The 23,394-nt window shown below is 43.9% G+C and overlaps 1 protein-coding gene across 4 annotated transcripts in view; it reads left to right on the top strand.

The window, feature by feature from the left end:
- Positions 1–23,394, top strand: part of CELSR1 (cadherin EGF LAG seven-pass G-type receptor 1) — a 273,373-nt gene that overhangs the window by 207,007 nt on the left and 42,972 nt on the right. For all 4 annotated transcript variants that reach the window (XM_075015986.1, XM_075016015.1, XM_075015995.1 and 1 more), the window contains exons 9-17: positions 4,549–4,715; positions 5,737–5,922; positions 6,274–6,387; positions 6,782–6,956; positions 7,502–7,643; positions 8,595–8,715; positions 11,544–11,727; positions 12,712–12,813; positions 21,328–21,422. In XM_075015986.1, the coding sequence (XP_074872087.1) occupies positions 4,549–4,715; positions 5,737–5,922; positions 6,274–6,387; positions 6,782–6,956; positions 7,502–7,643; positions 8,595–8,715; positions 11,544–11,727; positions 12,712–12,813; positions 21,328–21,422 (1,286 nt within the window). The remainder of the gene's footprint in view (positions 1–4,548; positions 4,716–5,736; positions 5,923–6,273; positions 6,388–6,781; positions 6,957–7,501; positions 7,644–8,594; positions 8,716–11,543; positions 11,728–12,711; positions 12,814–21,327; positions 21,423–23,394) is intronic.

Genomic DNA, 23,394 nt, shown 5'->3' on the forward strand with positions numbered 1-23,394 from the left:
TACAGCAGCACACAGACAATCCAGGAAGATTTTTGGAGAATGTTGGGGATAACTTCCTGGTACAAGTACTAAAGGAACCGATCAGGGGCCATGTGCAGCTTGACCTGCTGCTCACAAACAGGGAAGAACTAGTAGGAGAAATAGAAATGGGTGTCAACCTGGGCTGCAGTGATCATGAGCTCATAGATTTCAGGATCCAACAAAAGGAAGAAAGGTGAGCAGTAAAATACAGACCCTTGATTTCAGAAGAGCAGACTTTGACTCCCTGAGATAACTGATGGTCAGGATCCCCTGGGAAGTTAATATGAAGAGGAAAGGAGTTCAGGAGAACTGGCAATATTTTACAGAGGTCTTATGGAAGGCACAGGAACAAACCATCCCAAAGCGCAGTAAGAAAAGCAAATATGGTAGGCAACCAGCTTGGCTCACAAGGGAAATCCTTGGTGAGCTTAAACTCAAAAAGGATAAGTGTAAGAAGTGGAAACTTGGACAGATGAGTAAGGGGGAGTATAAATATATGGCTGGAGAATGCCAGGGGATAATCAGGAGAGCAAAAGCACAGTTGGAACTGCAGCTAGCAAGGAATGTGAAGCGAGACAAGAAGGGCTTCTACAGGTATATTAACAATAAGAGGGTTATCATGGAGGGTGTGGGACCATTACTGGATGGGAGAGGTAGTCTGGTGACGGATGATATGGGAAAGGCTGAAGTACTCAATGCTTTTTTTGCCTCAGTCTTCACAGACAAAGTCAGCTCCCCGACTATGGCACTAGGCAATGCAGTATGGGAAGGAGGTGGGCAGCCCTCGGTGGGGAGAGAAGAGGTTAAGAGCTATTTAGAAAATCTAGATGCACACAAATCCATGGGTCTGGATTTAATGCATCCAAGGATACTGAAGGAATTGGTAGATGTCATTGCAGAGCCTTTGGCTATTATCTTTGAAAACTCATGGTGCTCAGGAGAGGTCCCGGATGATTGGAAAAAGGCAAATGTAGTGCCCATCTTTAAAAAAGGAGAGGATAATCCAGGGAAATATAGATCAATCAGCCTCACCTCAGTCCCCAGAAAAATCATGGAGGGAGTTCTCAAGAAATCCATTCTGGAGCACTTGGAAGATTGAAAAGTGATCGAGTAGTCAACAAGGATTCACGAAGGGCAAGTTGTGCCTGACCAATCTGATTAGCTTCTATGATGAGGAAACAGGCTCTGTGGACATGGGGAAGTCAATGGATGTGATATACCTTGACTTTAGCAAAGCTTTTGAAACGGTCTCCCACAATATTCTTGCCCAAAAGTTAACGAAGAATGGGTTGGATGCATGGACAGAAAACTGGCTTGACAGACGGGCCCAGTGGGTAGTGGTCAATAGCTCAGTATCTGGTTAGTGGTCAGTTTCAAGTGGAGTGCCCCAAGGATCAGTTCTAGGGGCAGTACTGTTCAACATCTTTGTTAATGAGCTGGATGAGGGGATGGATTGCACCCTCAGCAAATTTGCGAATGACACTAAACTAGGGGGTCAGGTAGATACGTTGGAGGATAGGGATAGGGTCCAGAGTGATTTAGATGAATTGGAGGATTGGGCCAAAAGACATTTGATGAGGTTCAACAAGGACGAGTGCAGAGTCCTGCATTTGGGGCAGAAGAATCCCAAACATTGTTACAGGCTGGGGACTGACTGGCTAAGTAGCAGTGCAGCGGAAAAGGACCAGGGGATTACAAAGGAGGAGAGGCTGGTTATGAGTCATCAGTGTGCCCTTGTAGCCAAGAAGGCTAACGGCATATTGGGGTGCACTGGGAGATTCATTTCCAGAAGATAAAGAGAAGTTGTTATTCCCGTTTATTCAGCACCGGTGAGGCTCATCTAGAGTATTGCGTCCAGTTCTAGGAGCCCCAGTATAGAAAAGATGTGGATGCATTGGAAAGGGTTCAACGAAGGGCAACGAAAATGATTAGGAGTCTGGAGCACATGACTTATGAGGAGCGGCTGCATGATTTGGACTTATTTAGTTTGCAGAAGAGAAGACAGAAGAGCAATTTGATAGCAGTCTTCAGCTTTCTGAAGGGGGGCTCTCTAGAGGATGGAGAGGGACTGTTCTCAATGGTGACAGGTGGCAGAAGAAGGAGCAACTGTCTGAAGTTACAGAGGGAGAGGTGTAGGTTGGATATTAGGAAAAACCATTTCGCCAGGAGGATGGTGAAGCCCTGGAATACGTTGCCAAGAGAGGTGGTGGAATCTCCATCCCTAGAGGTTTTTAAGTCCCAGCTTGACAGAGTCATGGCTGGGATGTTTTAGATGGGCTTGATCCTGCTTTAGGCAGGGGGCTGGACTAGATGACCTCCTGAGGTCCCTTCCAGCCCTACAATTCTATGATTTGCCATAGTACAATGCGGTCACCCTACTCAGAGCTTTTGTTTCAGGATGTCTGCAAGGTCATCAGATCTCTCTGAATCATTTACATGTGGTTCATACTGCCAAGATGTCTTTGCAAACATGAGATCTAGAAACCTAAATTGTTGTTTTAAAAATGAAAGCTTGGATGTTAGAGCACAGTCCTGTAACAAAGGGTAGGCAAAGAGTGGATCCTGGGGCAGATGCCACAACTGGAATTCGTGAGGTTCTGATTGCAGACCAGTGGTGCTCAGAGAGTTTGATTTTTCCCTCCACTGCCTGCATTCCTGTGGAGCTTTGACCGAACATTAAAGCTGCTCTCTAGTGGTGGCTGTAGGAGCTGTGAGCGGTGCGAATATGTAGACAGGAGGGAATCGAGTGTATGCAACTGTAACTGTGGAGTGCTGATTATTTACAGAAAACCATTAAAAATAGTGAAGCTACACTGAGTTCTGTAATCTGCTTCTTTCCCCATCTGCTTGCAGTGAGCGTGCACCATATATTGCTATAATGCATGAAAAAAATAGGTGTTAGAAATGAAGCGTGACTAATAAGAGGATTATGTTTAAAATGCAAGCAGCCTTTAGAGCCGTATAGGCTTAATATCCCTTGACCTGATCTTGTGCCTCTGTTGTAACTGACTCCAGGTCACAGAGCTGCTGCTCAGCCTGGGGTGCAGAGCTGCCGTGACCAACCCTGGGGCACAGAGCCACAACGGACCCAGGGGCATGGAGCTGTCACTGGCCCTGAGGCAGGGAGGCCCGTCTGCCCCCAGTCAGGCTGCCAGCTGCCCTAGTGCCATCTCACCTTGCCAGTTCCCTGGGTGGTCAGCCCATGTCGCCCTGGATGGGCAGCCACCACCAGCTTGCAGGAAGTCCAGCTGGCCATGGCCAGGAGCTGCTGCTGGGCCTTGTGGGGCTGCCAGCTGCACAGTGCTGGGAGAGATTATCCAGCTCCCCAGTTATCAAACATATGGTTTCATCCTACACGCTCAGGTTAACCAGGGGTCAAATAACTAAGGTTTGTCTGTATTATGATACAATGTTTGTATAGTATCAGAGGGGTAGCCGTGTTAGTCTGGATCTGTAGAGCAACGAAGGGTCCTGTGGCACCTTATAGACTAACAGAAAAGTTTAGAGCATGAGCTTTTGTGAGTTAACTCACTTCTTCAGATGCTGGGCTTCCTCGTGAGATTGCATCTGAAGAAGTGAGTTAACTCACGAAAGCTCATGCTCTAAACTTTTCTGTTAGTCTATAATGTTTGTATAGTTACATCATGCACCTCTTAAGAGTTTGATAACACATCATCAAAAGGAGGAAAAGACCCTGTTTAGTATAAAATGTTAATGAAGATCTGCTTTCCATGTTGAGCTGAGCCCTTGAGTTGAGACCAAAAAATAGTAATTTAACAGACAGCTTGATTCTCTATCACTTTTTCTAGTTTTTAGGGCCCTAGTTCAAAACGTAGGCACACTTTTGGCATGGGTTTAAGTTCTAATGACTTCAAAGTATGTTCATATATGCCCTTCCTCAGATAAAGCCTATAAGGACAATTGTGGCCTTTTCACTCTAGGACAAAACATGTTTACAGTATTTTATTTTTGTATTCCATAATGAACAATGATATACACAAATGCGGTAACACATTTGATTAAAATCAAATAAGCAATAGAACTTTATTTTCAATAGACATGGAGAAATCATTTTGCAAGAATAATCTAAACTTATTTATATTATGATTTTAGGATTTAATTTTTTATTTTAAGCAAATCCAGCTGTCACCATTATGAAGACAACATAAAGTTTTCTGAAATAAATGTTTTCTATTTAAAACAGGAAATAACTGTGATAGCCGTGATATTTGCTGTGTGGTATCTTTTGGCAAATGATGCCATAATTATTGGGATAATTATAGTATCCCTGGTAATTGATCGGTTGTTCACTATATAAAAATATGGCCAAATTTAGCCCTCAGATAAGCAGGAACAATCCCAATTGGCTTCAGTGTTGTGGGTATCATCCTTAGCCAAGCAATGAATATAGTCCATTTATTAAAACAAATTACAAATGAAAAAGTCATGGGAAATTATTGTTTTTCTTTAGTCCTTGCGTCAAAAAACACATTTAAAAAAAAAAACCTCTTGTCTGTTGATTTTCAGTAATGCCTTCTCCCCAGCGTTTCAGTGGTGAGAGTATCATTGTTTGGAGTGACCTTGATATTACTATCTCAGTACCGTGGTACATTGGACTCATGTTCAGGACCCGGAAAGTTAATGGTATGTTAATGCAAGCTAATGCAGGAACTTCATCCAAGATCAACATTCAGGTAAGGGTGTCATATTCTTCATCTGGAACAGAATTTAGAAAATCCCCCCAAATACCAACTGACAGAGCTAGGCTGAATATGTATTTTAATGCATGTAGCTGTAATATCCTATACTGTAGATTGGCCTCCTTGGTCACTTTCCAGTTAAAAAGATTTGGGTAACAAGATGCATTTCTTGAAAATGCAAAAACTTAGGAACCATAAATAGTCGTTAATATAAACTGCCAGAACATTGTTCTGTGTATCATAGAATACATGTAGTCAGGGTTAGTAGTCAACCAATGATGTTTGATGTGTTCACCTGCCCACTGAATTTACTCTTTCCCTGAATAGGTCAGAAACCAGAAGTATCTACTGAAGCTTAATATAAAAACTTATAGTTTTAAATTGAGTCATTAAGAAAGGTGTCTTAGGCCAGGTCTATAGGAGACCTGAAAGTCGATTTCAGATATGCGCTTCTAGCCATGACAATTGCGTAGCTAGAATTGAAGTAACAGAAATCAGCATAAGTAACTGTCTTCACTAAGGGAGGTCAATGGGAGCATTTCTCCTATCAACCTCCTTTACACCTCACAACAGTGAGGCGTACAGGGATCAACTGCTAAACCCAGGCAGATCGATTTTGTGCAGCTGTACCAGACGAACTCTGACTGTGTCAATCTTCCCAGGAGTGTAGATAAGCCCTTAGCCTCCCAGTCCCAGATGTGCCAACTTCTGTCCTGATAGAAAGACTTGACCTGTGTCTCTAACTCAAACTCTGTATCATTTTTATTGTCTGTCATTGTCATCATCTTCATCTTTGTCATCGTCTTTTCTTTCTCCTTCTTTGTGGGTTAGATGCAGAACTCCCTAAACTGTGTTGGGAGGTGTTGCAGCTTATGAGTTTGAGTTTCTTGAGTTTTTCCCAGGTTACAGCTCGTTACTCTAGGGGGTAGTTTGCCTGCACATGTTAGTGGCCCATTGTGAGCTTCATTTAAGAATAGTTTCGTATTTTAACATTGAATTTATTTGTTTCCTACAGATTTTGAACAGCTATGTGCAATTTGATGTTTACAACGGCCTGAACCAAGCTGCTAGTTTGAGGATGACCCAGTCACGAGTCAGTGATGGTGAATGGCACCATTTGTTAATAGAGCTGAAGAGTGCTAAAGATGGCAAAGATATCAAGTACCTGGCTGTTATATCCTTGGATTATGCGATGTATCAGGTGAGAAAGCATCAGAACCAAACCTTTATTTCACCATTGAGAATGTCCGTTTAAAAGAAAGGAATAGGTAACAGATGATAAACAAATACCATATAGTGCTCCTACTGCAATCAGTATATGGTCCAGATTCTTCAGTGACTTACACGTTGTGTGAACCCATTCAAATCAGTGAAGTTTTTATCTTTTGACCATACCTGTGAAATAAAAATCAGATGAGCAGCTCTTCATTTCACTGGTATTTTTGTTTCTGTTTTTAGCCTGATAGTGCATCTGTGAGGAAAGCACTGCTCTGTGTTAGAAAGAGTATGTAGTCCCCTTACCCACTGTCCTTTATGATTATATTTTTCACAGAGCACTGTGCAGATTGGAAATCAGCTTCCTGGACTCAAAATGCAAAGCATCATTGTGGGTGGTATATCCGAAGATCAAGTCTCAGTGCAGCAAGGTTTTTATGGGTGTATGCAGGTGAGAATGAAAAATAATAATTAAAAACAAGAGTAGCTTGCATTTATGAGAAGATACCTGAAAGAAATAATGCATTTCCTCCCAAATTTTGTTTTCTGCATAACTTTTAAATCCTTATAAGATATTCAAGTACTAAAATATTCAAGATTTTCCATTTCTTTGTGAACGAACCCAGTCTCTTCTGACCAAAAAATGTATTCTTTCCCTTCTTGTTTTAAATCAAAGTCCAGCACTTCAAAAAAAAAAAAAAAAAAAGTCTGGTGCCTGACAAGCCATATTGCTGTAAAAACAGGAAAGATTAAGGAGTTCAGTGAATTGTGTCGTTTGGTGCATGTACTGCTAAATCGTAAAGGAAAAATCTCTTAGCTGAAGGTTACTGTTTTTCTTTGCTCAGGGAGTAAGAATGGGGGAGACCTCTACAAACGTAGCTACATTAAACATGAAACAGGCAGTCAAGATCAACGTAAAGGAAGGCTGTGAAATAGACAACCCTTGTGACTCCAGTCCATGTCCCCAGCACAGCTACTGCACTGACGACTGGGACAGCTACTCCTGTGTCTGTGACCCAGGTAAAGGAGTCTGCATGAAAATTGGGTATAATAGATCATCGGAACAGTAATTGGTTTTAGTTATGTTGCAAAGGGCTTTGATATTTTTGGGCATTTTTTAAGTCCCTCTTCTGTGTGCTCTCATATTTCTCTCACAGCCTTTCCTAGTTTTAGATTTATGTTTTACACACCAAGTCCCCTAAGGGACATTTGGAAACTTTTCTCATCAATCTTCATCTTGAGGTGTGTGCCCTGCATAAATTCAGTGACCTCCTGAACTCACAGAAAGAAAATATGAGAGCTATTTGTAATGAAAGATTTGAGCAAACAGTCAGAAGCCGCTGATCCAAGGGCACCCAAGGTGTTTTTGCAAACTTTTGAAAAGCATACCCCGTCATGTTTTCTCTCACAGTAAGAAACTATCTTTCTTGACAATATCTGTGGGAAAATCTGTGAATTATCCAAGATGTGTTATTAGGGTACAAACTTAAAATATATGGTCTTTCTGAGACACGCAAATCGTAAATTACTGTCGGTGCTGTAATTATATAACTTTGTCTCTCAAGGGTATTTCGGCAGAGACTGCATTGATGTGTGTAACCTAAACCCATGTGAGCACATTTCCACCTGTGTCCGTAAACCAAGCTCATCCCATGGATACACCTGTGAATGTGGACAAAGCTATTACGGGCAGTACTGTGAGAGCAAGTAAGAGAATTATTTTAACCGTTCAATTTCTTGGTCTTTCCCAGTTCCTCCATTTCTTCTGTCTTTCTTTTTTTTTTTTTTTTTTTTGGTTAATAAAAATTCTCTTGATCATTTGAGAGCATGAAACAATCAAGCTTGGCAGATCTTTTGTGCCGCAGAGCTGCTAAGGAGAGCAGGAGTACAAATCTGTTCCTGCAGGATTTAGGAGTTTGACAGAAGCGATGCTCCTTGATATCCTACCCTTACCTATGGTGAGGAGCCAGCTGGCCTCTCCAAGGCCAGCAGCAGCCTAGCACTTCTCATCTATTGTCCTATTAATGTGTAATTTGGGTAATTCATAAACTCATAGGAAAATGGGAAATATCATATAATGTACTGTCTTGGTCCCCTTTTGTGTGTCACCTTGGAGTGGTTTTTATCTGATTCTTCTGTCATCTTGGAACCTGCAACCCTCTCTGTTGTTGCATTGTAGCTACATATATTGGTGGCACTGTTTCCAAAACCAGCCCCATTGCTTGGGCTGGAAAGACAAATACTCCATTTAGCATCACTTACACAGATGGCTGTTAGAATCCTTTAGTCCTCATCATTTACATTTTACTCATAACAATATTTAGGAGTATGGGCTCTGTATTTGCAGTGAATAACAGAATTCAGCTTGATCTCTGACGTGCTTTGGAAGCAGCCTGTTTTACCATAACTGAGCACCAGGTAGGAGATCATTGTGATGCACAGAATCAGGAGTGTGGGTCTGTGGACGCAACACCAGTTTGAGAAGGGATCCTGCAGCACAAAAACCACTTCTGTGTTTTATTATATGTGCTGAATTTTAGCAACTGCAGGAGGATAAATTGTATGCTCAGTAATGTAACTATGAGCAGATTTTGGCCCAATTTCTTTTTCCTCTTAGAAGTGAACATAAAAGTGCTTCCTTTTCATTTTATTTTGTAGAATTGACTTGCCTTGTCCCAGGGGCTGGTGGGGAAATCCTATTTGTGGTCCCTGTAATTGTGAGATCAGTAAAGGATTTGATCCTGACTGCAATAAAACCAATGGAGAATGCCAGTGTAAGGTAAGTGAAAGAATTTCCGTGTTTGCGGGAAATATTCTTCAAGTTAAAACATAATTGTTTGGATAACTAGAACATACAATATACGGTCCTGTACGTATGTGATTTGTATCATATCGAATATAATTTTTGTCAGAGAAAATCATGTGTTCTGATTTTAGTCACATAACAGCTCTTTTTTCCTTGTTTTCATGAGTAACTATTATTATTGGAAGCAAAGGCAATAGAAAAAGGGGCCAGATTCTGATTTTCTGTTTTACAATTGATAAGATCAGAATATGACCCTGGTCTCAAAAAAGACAAGGTGGGTGAGATGATATCTGTTAGTGGACCAGCTTCTGTTGGTGAAAGAAACTAGCTTTTGAGCTTACACAGTGAACTCAGACAGCTTTTGAGCTTACAAAGAGCTTCTCTTCAGGTCTGGTCTGATCGTTATTGGTGTCTCAGGATCCCTTGTGCAAGATGAATGGGACGACGTAAAAAGCATTCTTATTGGTTTACCCTCTCTTCAAATTAGAGCAAAATCAGCAGGTCAGAAAATGAGAAATGTTGTAATCGTGTGCTGATTGACCACATAAACTGAATGCGGGAGAAATAATTTAGGCATATCCTTGGTCTCAGCTCCATTTTATTTGTCCTAACTCAGCTGCACAGCAGCATGAAGCAGCTAGACAGCTGCCCTAAAGGGGCAGGCCAGGATTCCCCTGACCGAGCTGGGTATGGCAGTCCTATATCAGCCAAGCTCTTGGCCTGTTGTAAGTTAGGCAGGGGCTATATCACATGCTAGCAATCCCAGGGTCAGGAGACAGGAAGGTGGCCCTCTGCTCTACCTCTCTGAGTTGAATGTAAACTCAGCAGATTTGAGGATCAGACTCTACATCATGACATGACATCGATTGTAGATTTGTTCTCCAGTGCAGAGCTAATGTCCAGTCAGTATGCCTATCTAGTGGGATCCCTACTCTCAGAAGTACCCTGCTACTCACAAAACCTGCTTCCAGAAGTGGAAACATTTCTATTCCTGATGTCCTCTTCACTTGACTCATCAGCAATTCCCTTCTCCAAGATCCTAGACTGCCTATTTAACTTAAAGGCACTGGGTGCTTCAGTGAGTAGCTGAGACAGAATACACCTTGCAGCTATCCCAGACTTCCAGTCACTCACTGTGAACAGATCAGTTTTGGCCCATCTTGTCACTAAGAGATTCCTTAGGGCCTGCACAGCTTGTTCCCCCTGTACGAAACCCTGCTCCTCCATGAGACCTTAATTTAGTCCTCTGTGCCTTGTGAACATCCTTCCTTCCCCTGAACCAATGGATTTCTGTTCTCCCCTCCACCTCTCCCTCCAAGCTTCATTCCTTATAACTATCGCTTTAGATAGACGAATGAGAGAACTGTGTGTCCATGAGAGATCCACCGTTCTGCCACTAAACCTTCATGCTTACTTTGTCCCTAAGCTCTCTTTGGATTAACACGTTAATGAGGAAGTCCATCCAAATCCTCCTACTTCCGGAGAGGAATCTCGTCTACTTGCAACAGATGACAGATGGGCTCTTATCTTCTATTCAGACAAGACCAAGACCTCTAGGATCTCTCCCAGACTCTTTCTGTCCTTTGCTGAAAGAGTGGTGGGACAGCCACTTTCATGCAGAGACTGCCACAGTGACTCAGTTGCATTTTAACAGGCTAAGAGACTGCTCGGATAAAGCTCCCTCGTAGAGTGACAATACAGCTCGCTATGGCTCCCTCCTTATGTAGATCCCTTCTGAAAGATGTTTCATAGCATCGTTTTACCTGTGTTCATGGCTGGTGCTACCTTTGGTGATGCAGTCTTTCCAACTGTCTTGGATTTGCCTCATCAGCTCCCACCTGAAGGCTGAGTTACTGGCTGGGAGCCTCTAACAGTGAAGTATTCATGGGGATATACATATGGAGAAGAAAACCCAAGTTATTTATTTGCACAGTGACTTGAATTCTTTGAGATGTTTTGTCCCTAGGGTGCTCCACTCCACCACTCCTTCCCCTCTGCTGCAGTTGAGAAGGAAATGGAGGTTGCCTCCCTCCTATGGGAGCATGAGGAGCTGCTCTGCATAAGCACAGGCCCACAGGGGCTGTGTCTACACGTGCCCCAAACTTCGAAATGGCCATGCAAATGGCCATTTCGAAGTTTACTAATGAAGCGCTGAAATGCATATTCAGCGCTTCATTAGCATGCGGGCGGCAGCCGCGCTTAGAAATTGACGCTCCTTGCCGCCGCGCGGCGCGTCCAGACGGGGCTCCTTTTCGAAAGGATGCCGCCTACTTCGAAGTCCCCTTATTCCCATGAGCTCATTGGAATAAGGGGACTTCGAAGTAGGCGGCGTCCTTTCGAAAAGGAGCCCCGTCTGGACGCGCCGCGCAGCGGCAAGGAGCGTCAATTTCGAAGCGCGGCTGCCGCCCGCATGCTAATGAAGCGCTGAATATGCATTTCAGCGCTTCATTAGTAAACTTCGAAATGGCCATTTGCATGGCCATTTCGAAGTTTGGGGCACGTGTAGACACAGCCAGACGCTGCTTTGCCATCTCTGGTTGAGGGTGCACAGACACATGAACATCCTGTTTTAGTGGCTCACAAACTGGGGAAAAACATCTCAGAGAACTCAAGTTACTGTACAGCTAAGTAACCTCTCCACCTGTGCACTCTTTAAGTCCCCGACGTCATAGTATCTAGGCACTCAGTAATTCTTTTCAGACTTACAAGCCATCCAGGAGGAATTTAAGAAATATAAGTAATAAGGGGATATAAAAGTGTGGCAGAACTAAAATACTATGTTTCTGTCTTTATTTTTCCAGGCAAACTACTACAGGCCACAAAGCAGCGACACCTGTTATCCATGTGACTGCTTCCCTTCTGGTTCTCATACTCGCTCTTGTGACATGGAGACAGGGCAGTGCCCTTGTAAACCTGGGGTAGTTGGGCGACAGTGTAACCGTTGCGACAACCCTTTTGCGGAGGTGACCATTCAGGGCTGTGAAGGTATCCTACGTTTTAGCCATCAACTGCTTCTAACATTTTTTTTTAAATCTACGAGTGTTGTCATTACAGAAAGAGAAGAAAATTAATCAAAACTAATATTTTATCTGAATTTTACCATATGAGTTAAGGAAAAAGCAAAATATTCTTGTCCTATTTTTTCAAGACATAGATACATGAATCAGGCTGCTAGCATCATAGTAACTTCAAATCGTGAGGCTATGCAAGAAGACCTTAACAGCTCCTGCTCCCAATGCCTGCTAAGATCAGTTGCGTGAAGAGTCTGTAGAAGAGAATAACAAGAAGTCTTTTGGCACCTTATAGACTAACAGATATTTTGGAGCATAAGCTTTCGTGGGCAAAGACCCGCTTCATGAGATACATGAGTGCCACTTGTGCATCTGATAAAGTGGGTCTTTGCCCACGGAAGCTTATGCTCCAAAATATCTGTTAGTCTATGAGGTGCCACAAGACTTTTTGTTGTTATCAAAGCTACAAACTAACACGGCTCCCTCTCTGATACTTGTCAGTCTGTAGAAGGACATGATTGCACCATGCCTGTGGTGCTCTCTGCTGATCTAGCCAGGAAGCCACATTGACAGTGGTTTCCAACTTTTATTTATCATTTCACCTGCCCACACAGGTGCTTGGTCTCACAACCATGTTAGGGTAAGTCACACCAAGAATGATAGCTAAGGCTCTGAAGTGTGTATGGTCTGACATCCACAGTCCAAAATTCATAATGGTCATTCCATGGAACATGTGTCTTTGATTGCAAGAATGAATAGCCCTCCAGTTAAAGGTTGGGGCACGCTGGTTTTGAAAAGAGAACAAATATAGATGGTTCCCTGTGGAAACTGTTGGAGATTCCAGTAAAGTTCTAAGTTCAGGGAAAGTTTTTCTGTAGCAGTAAATGTTTTCTTGCTATTACTTCCCTGACTTTACATATTTTAAAAAACTTGCATTATTTCTTTTCTCCTGTCACAGTGATTTACAATGGGTGTCCCAAAGCATTTGAGGCTGGCATTTGGTGGCCGCAGACCAAGTTTGGACAACCAGCTGCTGTGCCATGTCCCAAGGGATCAGTGGGTAAGTTGACTGGATAGAATATTGACATCTTTATCTGAGGCTATAGCACGGGAAAAATGAGAGTGAAAACGTGTGTATATGCATACATAAGAATTTGTTTATAAAGTCTGACTAGTAGCCGGTGGCTGTCACAAGCTGAAGGGTTTATCTTAGTGTAACTTCTATATCAAGAATTAATTGAAGCACGTTCAGGTTAACCATTGAAAGGTAGAATATTAGAATGCAGTAAATAGGTAAACAAGTGAATGTAGTACAGAAAAAAAGAGTCTAAAATGGTATCTGCAAATGAGTACACTCAAAATTTTTGCTTTCCATTCATTCTGTAAAGTAATAATATGTTTTGTTTTCAGAACCTAATGGCTTACACATCACTTTTAGCGATGTAACCCATGTAGACAGAGATAAAATGCTCAGAGCTATTTATATGGTGTTGGCTTTATTACATTTCTGGTAATAGCTCAAGAGGTACAACGTAACTAACATTTTCCATCAAGAACTTTGCCGTTACACATTATTTTAGATTCTTGATGATTGCCTTTTATCACAAATATAAGCGTTATTTCTCCTTCTGTATGAGCATTAGTAGCTGCAGGTTTTGGCTGCACAAATGTTTCTAAATAAAACATTAATTCTAATGGACACATCTCTGTTTCCACCATTTTGTTATGACTACTATCCTTTGTATCTAAATAGGATGGATCACGTGTGACAAGAAAGTACGTGTGTGGGATGAAGGAGACAAGTGAATGATGATCAAATATGAAAATTAAACAATACTCTAATGCACGTTTCCAAGCAAAATTCTTTTATTAAAATCCATTCTATCTTTGGGGACTCTGAGCTAATTTCTTAAATAAGTATTATTGAGGAAGAGAATAGGCATAAATCGAGGCTTCTGAACAGCAAACATTAGCAGCTGTTTAGTCTGAGTGTTTCACTGTCTGCTAGACTACAGCAGTGAACGAAAAATTTAAAATTATTCACCCATAGCTCATGGAGACTATTTAGTGGGAAATGAAATCCTTGTAGCTACTTATCTCATTTCTCCACTTGACGACTCTCATCATTCTTCTTCCATTCAGCATAGGTGTGTGTACTCGGCACGTGCACCAGTGCCAGAAGGTTTTTCCCTCAGGGGACCCTGGAGTGGTGCACGAATACCCTCTCCCTCCTCGTTTCCTTCTAGCCGCCAGTGAGCCAGTGACGGTGCTTGGAAACTGTGCACTCAGCTTAGGCTTTAGTCTTAGCGTAGGGCTCCCTTGTTTTTCTCTTGTAAATAGTTTTGTTTTGTTAAGTCCCTGTAAACAATTCTAGATTGCTGGAGATTGGTGCTGTTATTCCCCCTTTTGGGACTTACCCCAGGGATGGGACGTGCCTCTCTCCCCCGACCCTACTTCAAAGCCCATGCGTTGTGTTGCAGGCCTGGGCTCTTCAGAGATCCTGAGTGCTTTTGTTGTGTGGGTGAAGGTCATATCTCAGATAACATCAAGTCCTTTCATTCGAGGACAATTAAAGATAGCGTGACCTGCTTAAAGGCCCTGCTCATGGAGTCTGCACTTGCATTGCAAGACAAGCAGTTGGACTCAGGGCCGAGCGCAAGTGCTTCAGTGCAGAGTGCCAAACTGGAACCGTGGGCTCAGAAGTGTACGTTGTGGGCACCGAGACACACGAAGAGCACAGAGAAGGACAAGTCACTGGCTCCTGGTAAAGAAGGAGCCAAGACAGCAGACTGTGCCATAGACCATGCACCAGGGAAGACACCAGCTTTGGCGGAGCAGCATAACCCACACGCTCACCGGCACCTTCCCCAATAACCCGTCCATGCCCGAGGCCTTCAAAGTGACTCAAGACACTATGGAGATGCAGATGCCATTGACACCCGTACTGATGGGCCTTAGGCATAGAGGGAAGCCACCATTTGTCCCTCGATTACCAAGCGCCCATCGCTCTTGTACTCGTGTGAGGAAAGAGAGGAGAGCCACCCTTAGCCCCACACAGTCTGTGAGAGAGAAACCTGGGCTGGATGCCATCTTCAGGCATCATGGACGTGGAGTGCAAGCCTGTGGCCCCATTTCCTGCCATGCTGTCATTTGAGGGAGGGTTCCCCAAGATCTCAGTGCTCCTGCTATTCACCAGTGTCATCACATCGGTGCCAAAGAAGCAGCTCATGGAAGTCAAGGACGTCTGCCTAGCACTGAACGTCTACTTCTCAGTGATGCTTCCTGCTGGACAGGGGCAAGTCCTGGGACCAGAGGTCTCCATACTGCAGACGCAGGCATCCAGGGCAGCCGCTGGCATGGTCCATCTCAGATCACTCCCCATACCGAAGGGGTTGGAATGCCCAGTCTTCATCATGGGCATTGCACATCCGCAACTTGGCAAGTGTGGCCTTGGAATCCATCTCCATTCCACCACCACAGCCCTTGGCACTGCCCCCAGCACTGCTTTTGGTACTGTTGACACTTCAGCATCCCATGGGCTGAGGCCCAGTGGCTGTCTTAATTGTCCTCTTGGACCCCATGGGGCTTCCCCAGTGGAACTGCAAATGACCCACTTGGCCACTGGGGCCTCGGAAGCACTCAGTGACCCACAAAAGCCATACTCAGGGCTCGGAGGCAGCAAAGCTGGTCACCCCACTAGTGGAGGAAACAGGAGACCCTCCACAGGGATTGGAAGGACAGGTTGCCCCTGATAAGGGCCACTATGATGTCCCCTCCTGTGGTCCTCCAGGAAGGATGCTAGGGCTCACCAGGACTTTTTAAAAAGGGTGGCCCAAACCTGGACCTCCCCACAAAGGATGTAGAGGAGCTTTCGGACTTGGTCTTGTGAGTGTTGGACCAGGCACCTCTAGCAGGAGTCACACTGCCGCTGCAGCGAGTGGTGGTTAAGACTGCCAACTCCCTCTGACATATCCTGTCCTCAATTCCACAAATTTCAAAGAGGATGGAGAGAAAATACTTTGTGCCTGCAAAAGGGCACAAATACAGGTTCATCCTCTCTAGTCCAGCACCCTCAGGACCTGACTGGTGTTGAATAAGAGAATTTGCTGAACCACAGGAGGTCAATATTGTCTTGCAGCCTTACCAACACTTCCACTGCTTACTCGACTCTTAGAAGATATTTAGGGGTGAATTACCACTAAATAACACAGGACACTGACAGCGACTGGTGGCTGTAAACAAAGTTTATGGGACTGTAGGACACTTGGCCACATCTATGAAAAGCAGTCATGCCAGGTTATGGGTGTTGCTGGACAAGAAAGTACTCGACTAGAGAGGTTCAACTTGTATCTGTATACCCACCCAGCACTGAACTGACTAATCATGGAATCCGTAAATCACAGGGAACACCAGGGCCAGCCTGCTCCCACCCCCAAGAATAAAGACTCAAAATGTTTAGACTTGTTTGGTCACAAATTTTATTCATTGACCAGTTTCCAGCTACAGGTGGCAAACCAACAGGCTCGTTGGCTGCTTCCCCTTGAATGTCTGGCAGGCAGTGTACAAGTGTGAGGCAGTTCTGCCCAAGACCTCCAAAAAGGAATTCAAGGTGCTCAGAGAGGAAGGCTCCTCAATGGCCAACTCGACACTGCAGGCGGTCTCTGGTGTGGCAGACTCTGATGCCAGATCTATGGCCTCTGCGATAGCCACGAGGAGGGTTTCATGGTGCCTTCTGTCAGGGCTGTCCCCAGAGGTGCAGAACTCCATTCAGGGCCTCCCATTTGATGGTGTGGCCCTGTTTCCACAAGATATGGATACTAAACTACATGGGCTGAAGGGCTCCCGTGCCACTTTGAAGACCCAAGACCTCTATATCCTGGGTCCAGACAGGAAGAAATTTAAGCCCCAGATGTTTCAACCTAAAGGTTCTTATCCCCAGCATGAGCAACCTGTGAGGAGAGAGGGGAGAGCCACCCTTAGCCCCACACAGTTCACGATGCATGTGAGGTGTTGCTGCTTTGTCAGTCAGGCAAGGTGGTCTGAGTCTTTACAGACAACATGTCCCCCATGTACTACATCAGCAGACAGGGAAGGGCCCTCTCAACATTTGTTCGGCACCTTAATTAGCATGGTGGCTCAGCAGCACTACCCTCTCCTCCTGCTTGCAGATGTCACAGGATGAAGGGCATCTGTTTCATCCAGACTTTCAGACATTCCATCTCACAGCATTGCTGATTCAGGGCTGAACCCTGACGAACAGGCATGCTCATGAGTGTTCCAACATGTGTGCCTCGAAAGCAGAAGGCCCTCCACTTGTGCTGCTTATGCCACCAAGGGGAAAGTAGAAAAAGCAGTGAAATGACTAAAGAACAACAAGAGCCCCGGAAATGATAAGATCACGAGAGAGATGATCAAATATGGCGGAGAAAGCATGATTCAGGAAATACACCGACTATTTAATATAGCATGGAAAGAAGGGAAGGCGCCTAAGGAATGGACAAGATCTGTGCTAGTGACAATACCCAAGAAAGGACATACATTGGAGTGCAAGAACTACAGAATGATTGTCCTAACAAGTCATCTGCGTAAGGTGCTGATGATGATGCTGACTGAGAGATTAAGATCGCAGCTCGAGGAACATATAGCAGACGAGCAAGCAGGGTTCAGAAAAGATAGAAGTACCATACAGCAGATATTGGCACTAAGACTGATAGTGGAGAAAACTTGACGAAAGAACAAAAACGTATACGCTTGCTTTGTCAATTTTCAAAAGGCATTTGACAGTATAGAGCAGGAAGTGACTTGGGCGGTGTTGGAGTCATACAGAGTGGATAGCAGACTAATACTGTTGTTGAAAGATATCAATGATAATGCGGAGGCAGCGGTGAGAATATGCAGGGAGTTGGGAAGTTGGTTTAAAACAAGTAGGGGTACAAGACAAGGAGATCTAATATTGCCAAGTATCTTCATCGCACATCTGGAGAGAGCGATGGACAAGATCAAGGAAGAGAGAGAAGGGATATCTGTGCACGGGAAAAGAATTAACAACTTGAGATTCACAGATGATATAGTTATCATTGAGGAAGATGAGGAGAAGCTAGTGAAAACGGTGTGAGTGTTAAACGAAAAAGGGAAGTGGTATGGACTGATTATGAACATCGATAAACAAAAACAATGGTATTTGGAGATAAGGAAATAGAAAGGAAGATCAGTGTGGATGGTATTGAACTAGAAAATGTAGAGAAGTTTGCATATCTGGGGAGCAACATAACGTATGATCTAGACTATAAGAAGGAAATAGTGACACTAGAATAGCAAAAGCAAGAGTGAGTTGGAAGGCAATGGATAAGATCTGGAAAAGCAAAGCAATTAGCTTAAGAACGAAGCTGGGTGTCTTGAAAACGTGTATTCAGCAGCATGTTGTACGGATGTGAGACATGGGTGATAATGAAAGATTCGAAAAGAAGAATATTAGCGTTCGAAAGGAGTTGTTATAGAAAGATTCTGAGAATAGGATGAATGCAGAAGGTCACCAGTGAGGAATTATATAGAAAGATACAGTTGAAAGAGAACCTGCTGCAGAAGGTTATAAAACGGAAGCTACAACTATTTGGACATGTTTGCAGAATGAACGACGAACGAAAAATCAAGACTCTAGTATCTGTCATAATGGATGGTTCGAACAGGAGAGGCAGACCCCACAGAGAATGGATAGATGAGGTAGTAGATTGGTGCGGAGCTAGTCTACAGAAACTAAGCCACTCTGCCCTGGATAGGGAAAGATAGGAGGAAATAGTGAGAGAGGCATTAGACACCAATGGGTGGTGAGCCCACGGTTCCTGATGATGATGATGGTAATGATTTTCCATTTGGGTCTCTCAAAGGTGCTTAAACCCGATGAAGGCCTCACTTCCTTCCATTTTGAGCTACCTCAAGCACAAGGGCTTAGCATTAGCCTGTATTCCTTTTGCATCAGATGGCCATTTCCTCTTTTCATCCCTGGGTACAGGGCTGTTCCATCTTCTCCCATGAGATCACAGCCACCTTTCTTAAGGGCCTGAAGGAGCTCTTTCTGCAGGCCTTGGCCTCATTTCCGCACTGTGATCTCAGTCTAGTCCTGTCTAGACTTACAGATTCTCCTTTTGAGCCACTGGCTCCTTGCTCCATTTCAATTCTCTTGGCAAAGGTCGCTTTTCTAGTGGCTATTACATCAGCCACTTAGGTCTTGGAACTCTGTGCCTTGACATCCAAGTGTCTTTATATGGTCACCTGTAAGGAAAAAGTTCAGCTTTTACCATGGCCTGCCTTCCTCTCAAAAGTGGTTTCGGCTTTCCACGTCAATCAAGACATCTTCCTCCCAGTTTTCTACCCCAAGCCGCCGAGAACCAGATGAGACGACTCTACGCCCCCAATTTTCATAGGGCACTTGCTTTTTATCTAGAGTGGACCAAGCCCTTCTGCAGATCACTGCAATTCTTTGTAGTGTATGCAGAGTGAGTTAAGGCCTCCTGAGATCCTGTGAGAGGATTTCTAAATGGGTCACTGACCTCATCCACACTTGCTTTGAGTTAACAGGAGTTCAGCTGCCTGCTATTATGAGGGCCCACTCAACTAGGGCTCAGGCCTCTTCTGCAGCCTTCCTTGCTCATGTGACCATCCAGGATACCTGCAAGGCAGCAACATGGTCGTCCATCTGCATGTTTACATCCCATTGTGCCATCATGCAATGTGCAAGGGACGGTGCAAGCATTGGGAGAGCAGTATTGCAATGTTCATGTTTTTAAGAAAACCCCTCCTACCTCGGGACTACTTGCAGCCCCCTTTGTTGAATGGACGCGTGCACTCACTCGAAGAAGAAAGACTGTTACCTTTTTTTGTAACTGGAAGTCTTCAAGATACGTTGCTTATTCCATTCAAACTGCCTCCCTCTTCCCCTCTGTCAGAAGGAACTGAGGAGGGAGGGGGCTGGAGGCAACCTATAGCATATGGCATTTTTGTGCCACTCCAGTGAGCCCCTAGGACAGCTCTCCTATGAGTAAGGCTGAGGGAGAACCTTTTGGCACCGGTGCACGTGGCGAGTACACACACCTACGTCAAACGGACGTGGTCGTTAGCCCACATGAAGTGAACTGTGAATGATTGTGTAACTCTTAAAATGAGCACCATGGAGTATCAGCATGATATGTTTTGGGAAAGTTGGTAGCCCTTGAGTTCTGACTCACTTCAGAGGCCCCACGGGTGGGATGGGGGAGTAAATTTAATTGTTTAATATTAGTTAAATTTTCAACTAAGATAAATTTTTTGTATAAAATAAATTTTCGTCGGTGATATTTGTTCTCTTGTGATTGTTCAGTCATTTGCTAGAAGATACATATACAGATAGAGATGTCTGTGGAAATAGCAAATTTTAAGTGATCATTCTAGAACAGCCACAGAAAACAAATTTTGTACTTGCAAATGTGGCTATTTGAACTGGAAATCTCAGCATGGGATAGGGTGACCATAACTCCCTGTCCCAAATACGGAACAGGGAGATATGAGGGAGAGGGGCAGCTCCTCCCAGCTTCACCAAGCCCCTGGGAGTTGGCACTTGTTCACCCAGGCCAAGGAAAGTGGTGGCCACGGGCGCTCACGACCCAGAACCCCAGGAAAGTGGTGGCCATGGGCACTCCTAGCCCTGGAGCTCCAAGAAGCAGCAGCTGCAAGCACTCCCGGCCCCGGGACCCTGGGAAAGCGGTGGCTACAGGCGCTCCCACCCCAACCCCCAGCCCCTCATGGAGTAAATATGGGACAATTTGTCCTTTTTAAAAAAAATTAGTAGGGGGCACCTTTTTGGCGTCCCAAATACAGGACCATCCTGTCCAATATGAGATGGTTTGTCACCCTCACCTGGGAAGCACTCAGTCAGTCAGGAAACAACAACGACACAAGATTATGTATCCAATCAGAGATAACAAACATAGCTAAAATTATGAGAAATGGATACCCACAATCAACTGTTCACAAGGAGTCTACAAACCAAGAATCGTGTAGAAATTGGCAAATAATTTCAAATCATGAATAAATTAAATAAAAAGCTGCATTCAAACAAGTCAAAATGAAGCTACATTTCCTACTGAAAGTACTGACTATGAACTGTATTCTTGACTGTACTACTGTCAGTGCTCACGTGTTGTGAAGCCCAGCGAGCATTTATCCAAGAGACCCACTGGAACGATTGATGAATTCTCAAGTATGTAGGATAGATGTTTCTCTCATCCTAGGTGTTTAAGAATTGCATGATCTTTCTTAGATTTGCTGTGTATAAGTTGCTTAATTCATCAGATTGTGCTTTGGCAGCTAGCAAGAGAGGTTTAGAAAGAAATTTAGAGGCAACATAGAGCAAGAAGAAATCTATTCATGAACAATAAACTGTCTAATTTTCCTGAGGCTGACAAATACTAGTTTGCAAAGTGAAATATGTGCTTTTCTTTAAGAGATTTGTAAGTAAAAAGCTGATTTTTCTAACAAATTCTGTGTTGGTTTATGCTGAACTGTTGTAGGCTTTGTTAATCCTTTGTTTCCTTTTCTTCAGGGAATGCAGTTCGGCACTGCAATAGTGAGAAGGGCTGGCTCCCTCCGGAGCTTTTTAACTGCACCACCCTTAGCTTTGTGGATCTTAAACTTATGGTAGGCAATGTTTCTTTTTACTTAGCAGGCCAGAATCTTATCAGTGTGTCCAACGCATGTTCGTGTCTGTGCATAATGAACATATTTTGGACAGGAAGGCTAGGGTTACGCTGTAGCTATAACCCAAAATAACTTACACAATTTGAGCAACACAAATTGCATAGTTTATTTCAAGTTAACTTATTTCAAACGTGGTGCCAGCCATATGGCACTGAAGTTCGAAATATGCAGCTATTTCAAAGTCTCTGCTGCCGCTTGTACGAGGAAGGTTACCAGAACCAGAATACTATGCTCAACATATGCTGCTATTTTGAGCACAGGGCTTAACTGCAGAGTTACTATTTCAGGATACATTTACAGCAACTGTAGTATCGGAGGGGTAGCCATGTTAGTCTGGATCTGTAACAGCAACTAAGGGTCCTGTGGCACCTTATAGACTAACAGAGAAGTTTTGAGCATGAGCTTTCGTGAGCCGGATGCATCTGATGAAGTGAGTCTGTGCTCACGAAAGCTCATGCTCAAAACTTTTCTGTTAGTCTATAAGGTACCACAGGACCCTTCATTGCAGCAACTATAGTGTAGCTGAGCCACAGAAATTACTGAATATATAGTTTCCCAAAAGTGATGATAGCTGCTACGTCAGTATTCATATTTGTTTACATCAGTGTTCAAATACTGAGACATTCACTGTGGCACAGAGTCACACTTCATTAACTTCAATTAAGTAATACTGATTTACAACTGAATAGAATTAACTCTGTCTTGACCAGTATTCTGTCATTTGGAATTCTCAAATAACCGGATTGTAGCCATAAGTAAATTTTAGTTATGTTTTCCATAAGTACCCTATAGCGACAGAAAACGCAAATAAATACAGCAAATACAGAATAAGTGCACACTACAGTAAACCCTCAAGAAGTATGACTTTGATTTGTGCATAACTCACATTAATGCAAGTTGAGTACAAATCGAAACTGCGCCCCTCCTCCCCCATTCCCTGGCTCTCCCAGCTGGCTGAGCCCTGAGGGCACACAGCTGCTTGCAGCGCAGTTTCTTCCAGCTTGGAGAAACCATGTCGCAAACAGCTGTGTGTCCCCCCAAGCTGGGAGAAGCCAGGGGCTGCTGGCTGCCCCCTCCCCGACACCCTTCTCCCAGCTGGAGAAAGCCGGCAGCTGGAGCTGGTGGCTGTGCATCTTCTCCCTGCCAGGGGAAGCAGGTAGCTGGAATGGCAGCACAGCTCTGCAGAGGCTTCAGCTGCCCACTCCCCCAGCCAGGGGAATTCCAGGGATATCCCCAGCCCCTGCCCACCAATTTACGTGAAATTTGATTGATGTGGAGGTTGCCCATGACTCAAGCTCCATATAAATTGAGGGATTACTGTACTACTGTTGTTGGTAAATAAAGTACTCTGCATACATTTTTGTTTGTTTCTTAATATCTAATCTTGTTTTTCTTTAGTGTTAATGAAATTGCTATATGTGCCGCTCTATTATCCAGAATACTTGAATATCCTGTAACCTCCTGGTCCAGAGCTGCTGGACATGAGAGTATACTGTATCAGGCTCAACATTTTCCTTGGGATTTACTGCAGTTTCCCCTGAACTTTAGTGTTTTGTTGGTAAAGGCCTTTGGAGGTGTTATCCTATTAAATACTCATCTTTGGCAAATTTTGAGTTGCATGCTGGGAAACTCACTCTCCAGTCCCTGGTATCTTCTCTAGTTCCTTCTTCTAATGTTCATCATCTCAGACTCTCTGACACCAAGTTTACACCACCAGCCTCTATCTTGCCAGCTGTGGAACCTTCAGACCCTGTATTTCCCTTTAGAACCTTTTACCTTCTCTGACAGTCATGCACTTTCCACCGTAATGTCCTCTCCACTCCTTTCCCGGTAGTACTGCTGTTTGGATCAGATGATTCCGCTGTGCCCTAAATCCCTAGGTAATGGAAAGCAACAGTGTCTTTGTAACTGG

This window comes from Carettochelys insculpta, chromosome 1 (assembly GCF_033958435.1).
Source record: "Carettochelys insculpta isolate YL-2023 chromosome 1, ASM3395843v1, whole genome shotgun sequence".
Classification (NCBI taxonomy): domain Eukaryota; kingdom Metazoa; phylum Chordata; order Testudines; family Carettochelyidae; genus Carettochelys; species Carettochelys insculpta.